Consider the following 12,822-nt stretch of genomic DNA (forward strand, 5'->3'; position numbering starts at 1 on the left):
CAGTAACTATATGGGAGAAGAACGCCTCCCGCTGTCACAGGGAAAGGAAAGAGGGGGAATAAGGGGGCAGTTGCTGGAACATGTTACACCCTAAACATGGGTGTATAATATTCCAATGGTTAACTTAGCCTTTCAATTCTTGTTTTTGGGTTTAGATATGCTTTAAGTGGGTGGCACTGCTAAATAGATAATTAGTGGTCTAATTATGAGTAGGGTATAACCTAGAAAGTTATGAGTAGGGTATAACCTAGAACTGATAGAAAAAGATAACAGCCTATCAGAATTTCATCACCATGTTTACTAAAAAGTATGTATTCCAAATATGATCCCATTAAAAATTGCAAAGGCATAACTTATGAGCAGATTACAAATGGAAGCAGTGTAAAAACAAAGAGAGGTCTGTAAGGTGAGGAATAGCTTGACAATAGATACACAACCATAGACAATTATACAGCTGTATGAATCTAAAATGTGTATTTTTTAGTTGCCAAAACACTTCCCAAGTCTTTGTACACATGAAAATGAAAAAAGTGAATTAGAGATTTAAGCACGCACATAAAATAACCAGGTCACTTTCTTGACATAAAGCAAGATTTGGGGAGGATTAATAAATATGAATAACATGGCACAGATCTCCACTTAGTATGACTACAGTATTGTTTCAAAGTGCACCAACCAATATCTGCTTGTACTTTACTGAAAGTGCTTGAGTTCACAAAGCTGGAAAAAGGCAGACTTAGGAGGGATACTAATAAGAAAATGCTGATAAATAAGAGTGATGTTGCTCACAGCAACTATTTAATAACATAATCTGATCAATCTTCCCATTGGCTCTATAGACAACCCATGGCGATTTCTCTAATCTCAAGCCTCTAATTCTAGAAGTGGCTGTTATGTTACTAGAGTAGGAAAAATAAAAGGGGTCTTCAAAAAGTTTCCGCACGTTATTATATTTATTAGAGTTTAAAAAAAGTGCGGAAATCATTTTGAAGAACCCTTGTACTTTTGTCTTTAGTCTTACAATACACATTTCATTTTTTTTTTTTTTGGTTCAAACCAGCGTTCACGTGCACAGCACATGCAGCTGACAATAATTATACATCAATATGAAAAGCAGCAATACTACCTGCAGCCTAAAGGCCCGTACACACGATAAGGAAATTGGAAGTAAAATTTTGTACAAGCAATCAGACTCTTATTTGATCGTTAGTACAGTGCTTTTGACAGTCGATTCTGACTTTTAGGACAAAACCTGAAGGTGCAGGTTATAAAATTTATCGTACGTGAACACGTCCAATTTTTGTTTAATTAGTACCGTTTTCGTCCAAAAAAAACCCAAAACGTAAGAGCAAGACTACGCATGCTCGGAAACGAAAGAACACATTGCATCACTTCCGAAGTTATATTCTGTCATATGAGAATTTTCATAAGTGGAGTAACCTCTTCACTTCCCATAGGAGACTAGCATGCAATGTTAAGCATTTTTTGATGCTTTTTGCAGAAAAAGACTACAGTCCATTTACCATGGTTTCCTATAGTACACACTCACATCTATGCATTTTTTCAGCTGCTGCTTTTTTGGAAAGGGTCAGGGACTTTGTTAAACGTAAAACGGTGCATTTTTGGTTCAATAGACTTCAATGGAGAAGCTGCAGAAAAGCATGTAGTGCGTTTTTGCCAGGAATTGTGTTTTTTAATCCACCACCCAACAACAATTTGGCCAATAAATGCCAAAAACCAACAAAAAAAAATGTGTAAAAAATGTGTGTGCAAAAAAAAAAAAACCAACGCAATAAGCACTGCAGAAACGGATCAAAAGGAAATTGCGTAGGTGTGAACCGAGCCTTACCCTTTTTTTAAGGAATTTTAAGTGAAGGCAATACTGCAAGTCACATCACCAGTGTGCATATACCCTTTGTAGGTACATTCCCACCTCACAGAGGAGACCTGGCTCCGTATTTTTAGGTGATGTGTACCAGCTGATGGCCCTTCATGCAAGCAAAATGGAACAGGAAAAGATGGAGGATTATGAACCAGTGTATTACAGGTAAAAAGAGCAATGTCTTATTTGAAGCAGCTAATTGTCTTTCATGTCTCTTGTTACTTTCAAATGGTTATACGTTGATCCCACTAGATTGCTGCACATCACTGCTCTTTGTGTGGAACTGTTAATTAACCAGAAAGTGCTTCAGTCACCAAGTGCTTGCCTCCAACATAGAGATCTACAAAAAGGAGTGCTACATCGGCAAATTAAAAATAAATTTGTGTGCGTCAACAGTACCAGGTATTTAAAATCTGATGCAATATTCCATAAATAACCTCTTCTGTATCTACAGCTAAGTTCTACAATGTGTACAGAATGTGAGTGAGAATATGAGACAGGTTCATATCTGGCAATATGATTTGTAGAAAAAAACAGGAAGGAAGCCCTTAAATGAGGGGGGGAAAGGGGGACTCTGGGTTATTATCACCATTATACACACAGTGTGCAAAAGGAATACTCATTTGTTCTTGGAAAAAGTTTAGTAATTGGTTTATCTCCAGATATTTGCAACAATAAGAATCAGTGATGTGTGCACACAATGGGATTAATTTACTAAAGGCAAATAGACTGCAAGTGCAGTTGCTCCAAAGCTCAGTAAACAGAAGCTCTACTGACTTCCGTCATCCAATCATGTGCAAGCACAAATGCTGTTTTTTTTTTCTTGCACGTGATTGGGTATTCTTTGCAAAGTGAAGCTTTACCTCATTTACTAAGCTTTGGAGCAACCGCACTTTGCAAAGTGCACAGTCTTTTTTGCCTTTAGTAAATCAATCCCTATGTGCTTAAAGTCAACCAGCTGCCTACACACTGGGACCGATTTATGAAAACTGCAGCAAAAAAAAAAAAAAAAAAAAGCCCATAGCAACCATATACTAAGTTCCATTTTTCCAGTGCATGTTATAAGATAAGTAGGAAAAAGATGCTGTTTTCTACAGGCATATATCAAATTTGTTCCAGTTCTCATCAGTCCGTCCTACAGCATAAGATATTTATAAAAGTGGTGTAGAGTAAATCAGGCACTTAAAGCAGACCTTCAGTCGTTTTTTTATCCTTCCGTCTATTAAATCTTCTGCCCTTGTTGTTTTAACTTTGGATAGTAAAACAGGAAGGGAGGGGAGATGAATCATAAGAGGGCCAATGAGAGCTGCAGAGCTGGAGGTGTGCGTCTGTGTAAATCCAGGAAGTGAACAGGCAGCAGCTTCAGCTGCTACCAGTTAAAACCAGATGCAGCCAGACTTAATGGAGGGAAATTTCTGTAGCATATTTGGCAAGTACAGAATCACAGTATATATAAAATAATATGCAAAGTGGTTGGAGGGAAGCTTCAGAATGGCAAAGATGATTTTATTACAAATTATGTGAGCAGACTGCAGTTCTTCTTTAACTAGTTCAGATCTAGCTGCAAGTCATTTATATACAGTATATATTTCCCAATTTTATATTTCATTTTTGAAATTCTGCACCTCCAAGGGTTCATTTACACTGGCAAGGCCATTTATCAAACATTTCTAGATGCAAATAAATGCATAACGTTTTTAAATGGTATTGTTCCACACTGTGTGTTTACCTGTATTTAGGTGCGTTCAGTTTAGCTGTGTTTAGGGAAAATGGAATGCTGTGCATCCCTGAGGCTGATTACATACTGTGAATGCATATAAGTGCATTTAAAAGCAGAAGATCCAGATTTGGGTATATTTTGTTTGCTTCCCAGATAATAGATTCTGCCTTAAAAAAAAAAAAAAAAATTGAAGCCAATGATTGTAGACAAGTTGGTAACCAAAGAAGTTTCTGCATAACTTTGTAACAGACTTTTTTTTCCTACACCAAACAGTTGTATATTTAAAATTGGTGGAAATCAGTATATCCTGAACACCACAGGGGGAGCTACAAGTACATGCTAATTACAAATGGTTCCTTTTAGCACCTTACTAGGCAAATTTGCACAGATGTTGGAAGCCAGTGTAACTATATACTAACCTCTAGGAACATGTGACACCACCTAAAGTAAAACTAGTAGCTGGTGAACCAACAGTGGACAGTGAGTGCAGCATTTCCTGTGTCTCGGAGTGCCTTACTGTAAGTAGTGGATAATAATGAGCTGGTCAGCTGCATTACCGAGCCAGCTTGGAATAGTACATTTGGATAAAACATTTCAAATAAATAAACTATTCTGCTGCAAAAATATAAAACAAAATAGCAGAATATGCAACGTGCAACTGGGGAATGCTCATAGTTCTCATATCTACCAACCTTTTATTTACAAAACTTTTCAGACTACATCTGTGGAAGAACTGTAGGTTTGAAATTGCCAGCCTCTGTGTTATCAGTGTCTGACCAACAATGTCAAAAAGTTTAGCAAAAATCTATGAATTCGCCAAGGTTTGTGTTGACCTGGGTGGATAAGATGAGGGATGTAGAATGATGGGCTGAGAGCCCCTGCTTGGGGACCACTGCTATAGAGTTACACAAAAATGTTTTTTTTTTCCCCACATGTAACAAATGGGTTCAACATTAAAGTAGAACTTAGGATGGTTGGACAGGGGAAGCCAGTGATGATCGCTAGCGGCTAAAACAGCCACTTGCAATAATTGGAAGCAAATCCGGCAGGCTGGTTGTACCTTAAATTGAGCGATTAATCAACTTGTTACATTCACAGCCTGCTCATTAATGGTTCAAATCTTGGCCGGTTCCTGCTGAACTGGCCGAGATTCAAACCGTGTATGGCCGGCCGGCCCAAAGGCAAAACTTTTTTCCTCTATTTTGGAAAAAGTTAGGAAGGGTTATAAATAGAGATGCACCGAATGGAAATTTCGGTACCGAAAATGCAGGATGCACTTGGCCAAAAACCGAAAGTAACAGTTTAAAAAAAAAAAAAAAAAAATTTTATATAGAATTGTATTATATATTCAACTTTTTCATTAATATCATGAATTTAAATGCAGATGAATTTATTGTTGGCAATTATTGCCACCTTTAACAAGAAAAGCTCAAGAAAAATGGATCACTTTAAATTTTAATGTGTGTTTTCAGAATGGTCCGTTGCGCTTTCCTTGTTATGTTAAAAATCCTGCTTGCTGCATTTTTGGTCAGTTAAAAAAACCCACCAAAATCGCACCTCTCCGCTAAAATGCATTGAAAACGCAGCAAGAGCATCAAAAATGCAACATGATTGTGATACTGATGTGGTTTTTGTGTCACATGACCTATGAAAAAAAAGACCATAAGCACAGTTAAATCGTGGACAAATTGTGACAAAATCACGTGCATTTTCGGCGCCTTTTTCTCTTATTGGCAAAATGCCGATAACACCATTTACAGCCAATATGTTTCGAAATTTCGGGGCATCTCTAGTTATAAACGGTCAGTTTTTTGCCATCTGTGTCCCATAGCCAAACAGTAAGTGAGAGGAAATCCCTCCAAAGTGAGGGAATCCTGGGGTGTCTAGTGATCTAGTGCCCCCACTGGAAGATTTCCCTCTATTACTGTTCTGGTGTCAACCCGATTTTGGGACTTTCTTTGACTTTCAGTGATAACAGTAAACAGGACAAATATAGAGGATGAATCTCCCTAATGAGGACACAGACCACAATAAAAACGGATTGTGTTCTAATCCCTCTCCACTCTGTCCAAAACTAAAAAGAAAATGTTTTGCCTTTAGTTACATTTTAACTTGTCAGCCAACTTTTTACACACATCCCAGGACAAAAAACTTTTAGCCACTTTATGGTGGGCAAAGATGACCCATCTTCTTATACAGCAGTTCCAGCTTTGAAGCGATAAGCATTAAATCTTCCATACGCAGCCTGACTAGATAACCATTTTTTTTCCTTTTAGAGAAAAAGGTTTCACAACCCCACCATGAAGATCAGATACAGATCATAATATTGTTCCAGCTAAATTAACGTGCATGCCAGCCAAAAACATTTTTTAGGTCTAGATAATAGTATGGAAGGATTACTACGCTCAGGGACTCCATTAGAAAGATTACCTCTTACATCCTGTCCAGTGCCAACATTTTCTGCAGACAGGAGGGAGGAAAATTCTGCAACAGAAATACAAAATCAGGGGTTCTAGTCTTTCCCGCTCTACTAAAAAGTGTGACATTTCTGTCTGTGATTTGACTGAAGAGTTCCCATCATTGCCTGGTAAAAGGTAGTCAGCAGGACAGTAAGTGATGGGAAATCTTGGATGTCCCTGGTTAGCAGTACCAAAGCCCAACAGAAGTTCTAGTCTTTCCCCACGCTATTCAAAACTAGGAGTACAAGTTTTGGCTTGACCTACACTTTAAATGAGCTTAAAAAAGTACAAATATATTAACCACATGTACATTGCCAATAATCATTTCTACCTTAGGAAACCCAGAAATACAAATAAGGATATCTATAAAGACTGGAAATCAAACATTTTCTGCACTCTTACTTTTTTCACTCATTTCTGAATAATTTAGTATTTTACTACTTTGTGTATGTCCGGGCAAAAAAAACCCAAATACTCAGTACTTCTCTGAAAAGCATGCACAAATCACTATGTGTTTTGTCTCTGTTGATCCTCCCAGAAAGCCAGTGGGCTCCTAACTTCCTTTAATTTGCTGCCTCTGCTGCACTGAATCCCAAGCAGTGTGGTGTCAGCCTTGCTGAAGTTCCTCTTCGCTGGACTACAAAACACTCCTTCCTCTCATCTTCATAGCACATAGGGGAGGAATTCCTAGTGCAGCAAGAGAAGGAACATGGCAAAATGTGCATTTATTGCAGAGATGTACTTAATGCATGTTTCTTTACTTTGCCTAGACATACACTTTAAAAAAGTGATTAATTATAGTAAAATGCCAACAATGCCCACAGTTGTTTGCTTTATAATCCCGTGGTACTTTCCAGGCATTGTGGAATGTAAAGCCAGTAAACATAATGGGCCTGTTTATAAAAAATAACGCATGGAAATTTGGGGTGTTGCCCATAGCAGCCAATTAGATTCCAGCTATCATGTTTCCATTGCCAGATGGAAAATAAAAAGCGGATGTCACATTAGCTTCTATGCGTGGCATCACTAGAGTCTTTTGTTCTAAGTTCATACAGTTCTCAGGCTACTATGACACTGCCCTGTTTTAAATGCAGCAGAAAATGGATATAGTGGTTTTTCTCTGCCATGAGCCCCTCAAATCTTAGAAGGATATTTTCTGTGGCTAAATCTCTGTAATGCAAGGAATAAAAACATGAACATAAAACTTATGGTATATTATCTAACAGCATCAGTTGTGAATAATGTGTAGTTATTACAGTACCCTTTCATAATGTTATGGGCTATTTTTTTTTTATTTCTACATTTTTATATCCTGTAGTAGCCGTCCTGCTGTGTGTTCCTGATCTTGCTGTGTAAATAACAGCATTTGATGCCTTTTGAGGTGACGGAAATGTCTTAGTATCAGCGTTGATTCTGGAACCTGTGTCCCAGATGCACAGAAATTGTCCCATTTTGCATAAGAAAAGTGTCTTTGCTCAGTCTAAGGGCTCCTGCTTTATTCGAATAACAGAAGGTGCACGTGATGTCCTTTTTAGTTCTCGTCTCAGTACATATTCACTAAACTGAGAAGAGTCAACCCCTCCACCGCAGGAGCCCACAATCTCAAATCCTCGCTGCTGCAACCTTTCCAGCACCTGCAAGTAAAAAAAGAGAAAAATACTATAGTTTTATACCACAAAATCACTATCACAAAAGATAGAAACAATTTTATTTTTATTGTAGATTAAAAAGGAACGCCACAAAAAGTTCAATGTGTGGTTTTAAAGTAGATCTCCATGTTTACAATGACTTAAAAGCGGAAGTTCCACTTTTCCTCCTCCTTTCTCCTTTGGATGTTTTTTTTTCCTTTATTCTGGGAGTGGGTACCTATTTATAAGAGGTACCTGCTCCCAGTTCTGCAGAAGTTTGCCCCCGCCCCCACACCTCCAGGAACACATCACATTCCCAGGAGGCTGCAAGGTCATTCAGGAAGTGCAGCATGACTCGCCCATGCGCAGTAGGGTGCCGGCTGTGAAGCCACAGGAAGTAACAGCTGGCTTCCCACAAGCTAGATGGTGGCACCAGGAACCTGAGGACTGGTGAAGTACTGGCCTGGATGGTGGCAGTGGATCCCTGGACTAGTAAGGGTATTTTATTATTAAAAGTCAGCAGCTACAGGTATTTAGTAGCTTTCGCAGCAGTACGGGTGCCTTTGTGCCTACTGCTAAACCAAATTGAGCCAGCCTGAAAGCTTCTTAGCCATTCAAGGGAAGCCTGGTATTTTTATTAATGAATACAGGGCTTCCTCTAATTAGCTGAGGCAGAAATTGTGACATCATCCTCCTGTCACTCTACCTCGGCCAATCAGAGGAAGACTTGTATTTACAGATAAACTTTAAGGGAAACAAGTGTAAAACTGTAAATTACACTGTGGTAGCTTGCCCCTAGCACCCTTGTAGTCTCTTCTCTGTCACTTTGCAGCATGCATTCTGAAAACTGCTCCACTGAGGGCCAAAGGGACATCCAGCATCCTGCAGAAAGCGAAATGTGTCATGTTCATTTCTCTTTTAACCTGGTACATTATAGTTTCTGTAGGATGCTGAATGTCCCTGTTGGCCATCAGAAGCTCCATTTATTGTTCACAATTAGTGCAACATTTCTGAGGAATAAGCCCCTTCAAAACTGTGACACTGTACCATGCAGGTCTCCTGCAGACCTGTCAGTGTATCTGTGTGCCAGTACATCGTACAACCAAGCAGACACAATGACAGGAAGACTCAATGAACTACCACAGTGCTCCACAGCCAAAGGCTGTCGGGACTGTAGTTTTCCATTAACCAAGGTTTTTTAAACTGTGACAGCTAGCCTGCATAATTACACATATGATCAGAATGTGGAAAAAAAGATTTTGATCTAAACATTCCCAAATATCATATCTCTGCAAAGAAGGGTGTAATTGGTTGATTTGAGGCGTTTTAGGACATTTTTCTTCACGCTCCCCTTAAATTTCACATGCAGATTCTGTGATGTACTAAAGGCAAGTGTGAATTGCCAGCAGACTTGATTCTAACCTACACAGAAAATTTTATAAGCATACCAATGACTCAGAATGGAGGAAGATGTATAGACCCTTGACTGCCACCACAAACAAATTATAAGACATACAACTCCTCAAAAATTCATGGGTAAATAGATACAGTTCTATTTTCTTACCTGAACAGAGTTGAGGTGGCAGTATCCATTGAGCGGAAATCTAATAACATGTGTGGAGTCATGGTTCCAGCCCGCATTGACAGAATTACACATCACATCACCAATTTCAGGAAAAACTTCCTCTATTAGAGACTTTTCTCCACTCAGTGTAATCCTTTCTCCAAGATCCGGAGCCACCCTGACGACCAGACACTCGCAAGGCCTGGAGAAACGGCATGCCTCTCTGTCCTGCTTCCATCGCTCTAACTCCAGCAGCATTGGCTGAAGCTGGAAGTACTTCGCTTCTTCATACAGGAGAGTGTAATCCTGGAACAATATGTTGATTTAAAAAGTAAATAAATAAATAAATCAATCAACTCAAATCAAATCACATTATGACTGTAGGTTCAGCATATAAAATATGTCAGTCTGGTATCAACAGCAAGTTAAACTAAAAGTAATTTAAAAAAAAAAGGCATAAAGAAGAAGTATCAAGCACACATTACAAGAGGTAGTTGTTTAGACATTTTGTCACAAAAATCAAAACCTACCCATGTACCCATGCTCCCACCTAAAACCCCTCCGATACACTGGAAACCTATTTGTTCACAGTGTACGTTCAGGACAACAGTGGTATCACCCTGAATATACTGTACACAGAAATCCTTGTGTGACTCCAAAGTTTCAGTAAGCCAAAATCTAAAAACGATTACCTTTTTTTTCAAACAGTATATTCAAAAACTGAGAACAAGCAGACACTGATATGCAAGCTTGTAATCTTAATTTGTGTGCCATAAGAAATGTTCTACATACAGTCAGGTCCATAAATATTGGGACATCGACACAATTCTAATCTTTTTGGCTCTATACACCACCACAATGGATTTGAAATGAAACGAACAAGATGTGCTTTAACTGCAGACTTTCAGCTTTAATTTGAGGGTATTTACATCCAAATCAGGTGAACGGTGTTGGAATTACAACAGTTTGTATATGTGCCTCCTACTTTTTAAGGGACCAAAAGTAATGGGACAGATTAACAATCATCCATCAAACTTTCACTTTTTAATACTTGGTTGCAAATCCTTTGCAGTCAATTACAGCCTGAAGTCTGGAACACATAGACATCACCAGCAGCTGGGTTTCATCCCTGGTGATGCTCTGTCAGGCCTCTACTGCAACTGTCTTCAGTTCCTGCTTGTTCTTGGGGCATTTTCCCTTCAGTTTTGTCTTCAGCAAGTGAAATGCATGCTCAGTCGAATTCAGGTCAGGTGATTGACTTGGGCATTGCATAGCATTACACTTCTTTCCCTTAAAAAACTCTTTGGTTGCTTTCGCAGTATGCTTCGGGTCATTGTCCATCTGCACTGTGAAGCGCCGTCCAATGAGTTCTGAAGCATTTTGCTGAATATGAGCAGATAATATTGCCTGAAACACTTCAGAATTCATCCTGCTGCTTTTGTCAGCAGTCACTTCATCAATAAATACAAGAGAAACAATTCCATTGGCAGCCATACATGCCCACGCCATGACACTACCACCACCATGCTTCACTGATGAGGTGGTATGCTTTGGATCATGAGCAGTTCCTTTCTTTCTCCATACTCTTCTTTTCCCATCAATCTGGTACAAGTTGATCTTGGTTTCATCTGTCCATAGGATGTTGTTCCAGAACTGTTAAGGCTTATTTAGATGTTGTTTGGCAAACTCTAATCTGATAAAACAAAGTGTAGCGCTAAAAGATGATGTGCCCAGTGCAATCCATACATAAATCAAAATGACACTGGAATAACAGCATAAAAGAACTGAATAAAATGATATGCACAATCAATACTCTTTAAAAAAAAGTCCATAAGTAATAGTAGATGTGAATCTATTCCCAGTTTGACTGTGAGGAAATCTTGCAAACAGTGAATGTATACACTTGTGAAGAAAAACCACCACTAAGTAAAGGGGAGGCTTACCAGATCGTTTGAACAAGTCAGAGCACTGCTCCTTGTAAATGGGATAATGAGGGAATAACACACACCTGGCCATGGAACAGCTGAGCAGCCAATTGTCCCATTACTTTTTGTCCCTTAAAAAGTGTGAGGCACATATACAAACTGTTGTAATTCCTACACCACTCACCTGATTTGTATGTAAATACCCTCAAATTAAAGCTTAAAGTCTGCAGTTAAAGCACACCATGTTCGTTTCATTTCAAATCCATTGTGGTGGTGTATAGAGCCAAAAAGATTAGAATTGTGTTGATGTCCCAATATTTATGGACCTGACTGTAACTGTTCTAGCTACAAGAGCCCTCCTAAAGAAGTGTAGCAATGGTACTCTTGCATCTGATAAGAGAAAATGTATGCTGAAGGTCTGCATCCCTAGTCAGCTTCTGGGTGGACTATAAAAAAAGCGGCATCACTCTGATGACTTATCCTTGTGCATCCACCCCACCAGGAAGCAAGCTCACAGTGTTGGAATGACAGCACTGTGCAATGCAAAACAGCCTGATTGGCTCAAACAGCTTGCCCCTCCAAATCTGAGTTTGAGTCCTAGTATGCAGGGGGATTCTATCAAGGCAATATAACAACTGTTAAAAACTTATACGAGCAGTAGTGCAAAATACTTTTTAGATTATTTTAAAAGGATGTAAAATCTGCAGTCTGCCATCACAGACCTTTTTAAAAAAAACATCTATCACCTGGCTGTCATGGTAAACCTCTAGCTTCAAAACGTATAGCCACTGACCCTACACAAGTGTGGCAGAAAGACTTTCCTCATGTGCATACTTGTCCTGGGTCAGTGAGTTACAAAGTATTAGGCCCCTTTCAGACGGATCAGACTCTGTCCTGATCAGGAGGGGCTCCCAGATACACTACTGATTGGAGCAGAGCAGGTGGTTGAGACATTTATGTCCAGGGAGGGCTCTTTCCGTTTACAGCCACCTGTCCAAAAGAGCAAATGGACCATCTGATCAGGTCCAACTGAAAAACTGACAGGCAGACCGGATAGGACCCACCAAGTGAAGGGGCCTTAAAACTAACAAGTCAGAATAACAGCCAGAGTTTTAAAGCCTTCACAGATTATCCTCAGCTTGACATGTTTTGCCCCTCCCACTTGGCGTCATCAGAAGCCCAGTGGGAGGGGCAAAACATGTCAAGCTGAGGATAATCTGTGAAGGCTGTTTGGATGCCAAGGCGGCAATTTTTGCACATTTTAAAGATTCTGATGTAAGTGTAATGCTTTCAAACTTTTTAAATAAACCTTGCAGTATTACACTATATGCCCTCTTCTCTTCACTTGTCCAAACTTTACTACCCGGACCATCTTTGACCAAGTAAAGTATGTAGGCTCTACATCAAGTTGGTGGAGAGGAAATTACATTCTCTGAGGCACAATCTATCTACATATCTGCTGGACAGGAGACACCATCTTGATATACACAGGCGTATTTATCATCTTTATCTGGTGAGTGGGGATCCAAGAGGGGAGCACAGGAAGTCACCAAGATTACATCAACGTGTCACCAACCCTGCACCTCACACTTGATGAACTTTATTGATTGCACCTTATTTTGTATTTTTTGAACTTTATTGAAT

General features: G+C 39.3%; 1 protein-coding gene across 3 annotated transcripts in view; it reads right to left on the minus strand.

Moving 5' to 3' along the window:
• Positions 1 to 277: 277 nt before the first annotated feature.
• KCTD1 (potassium channel tetramerization domain containing 1) overlaps positions 278 to 12,822 on the minus strand; it is a 218,793-nt gene continuing 206,248 nt past the window's right edge. For all 3 annotated transcript variants that reach the window (XM_073631507.1, XM_073631508.1, XM_073631506.1), the window contains exons 4-5: positions 9,254 to 9,559; positions 278 to 7,695 (exon numbers count right to left, since the gene is read on the minus strand). In XM_073631507.1, the coding sequence (XP_073487608.1) occupies positions 7,537 to 7,695; positions 9,254 to 9,559 (465 nt within the window). In that variant the 3' untranslated portion in view covers positions 278 to 7,536. The remainder of the gene's footprint in view (positions 7,696 to 9,253; positions 9,560 to 12,822) is intronic.

The sequence above is a fragment of the Aquarana catesbeiana genome, linkage group LG05 (assembly GCF_042186555.1).
Source record: "Aquarana catesbeiana isolate 2022-GZ linkage group LG05, ASM4218655v1, whole genome shotgun sequence".
Classification (NCBI taxonomy): domain Eukaryota; kingdom Metazoa; phylum Chordata; class Amphibia; order Anura; family Ranidae; genus Aquarana; species Aquarana catesbeiana.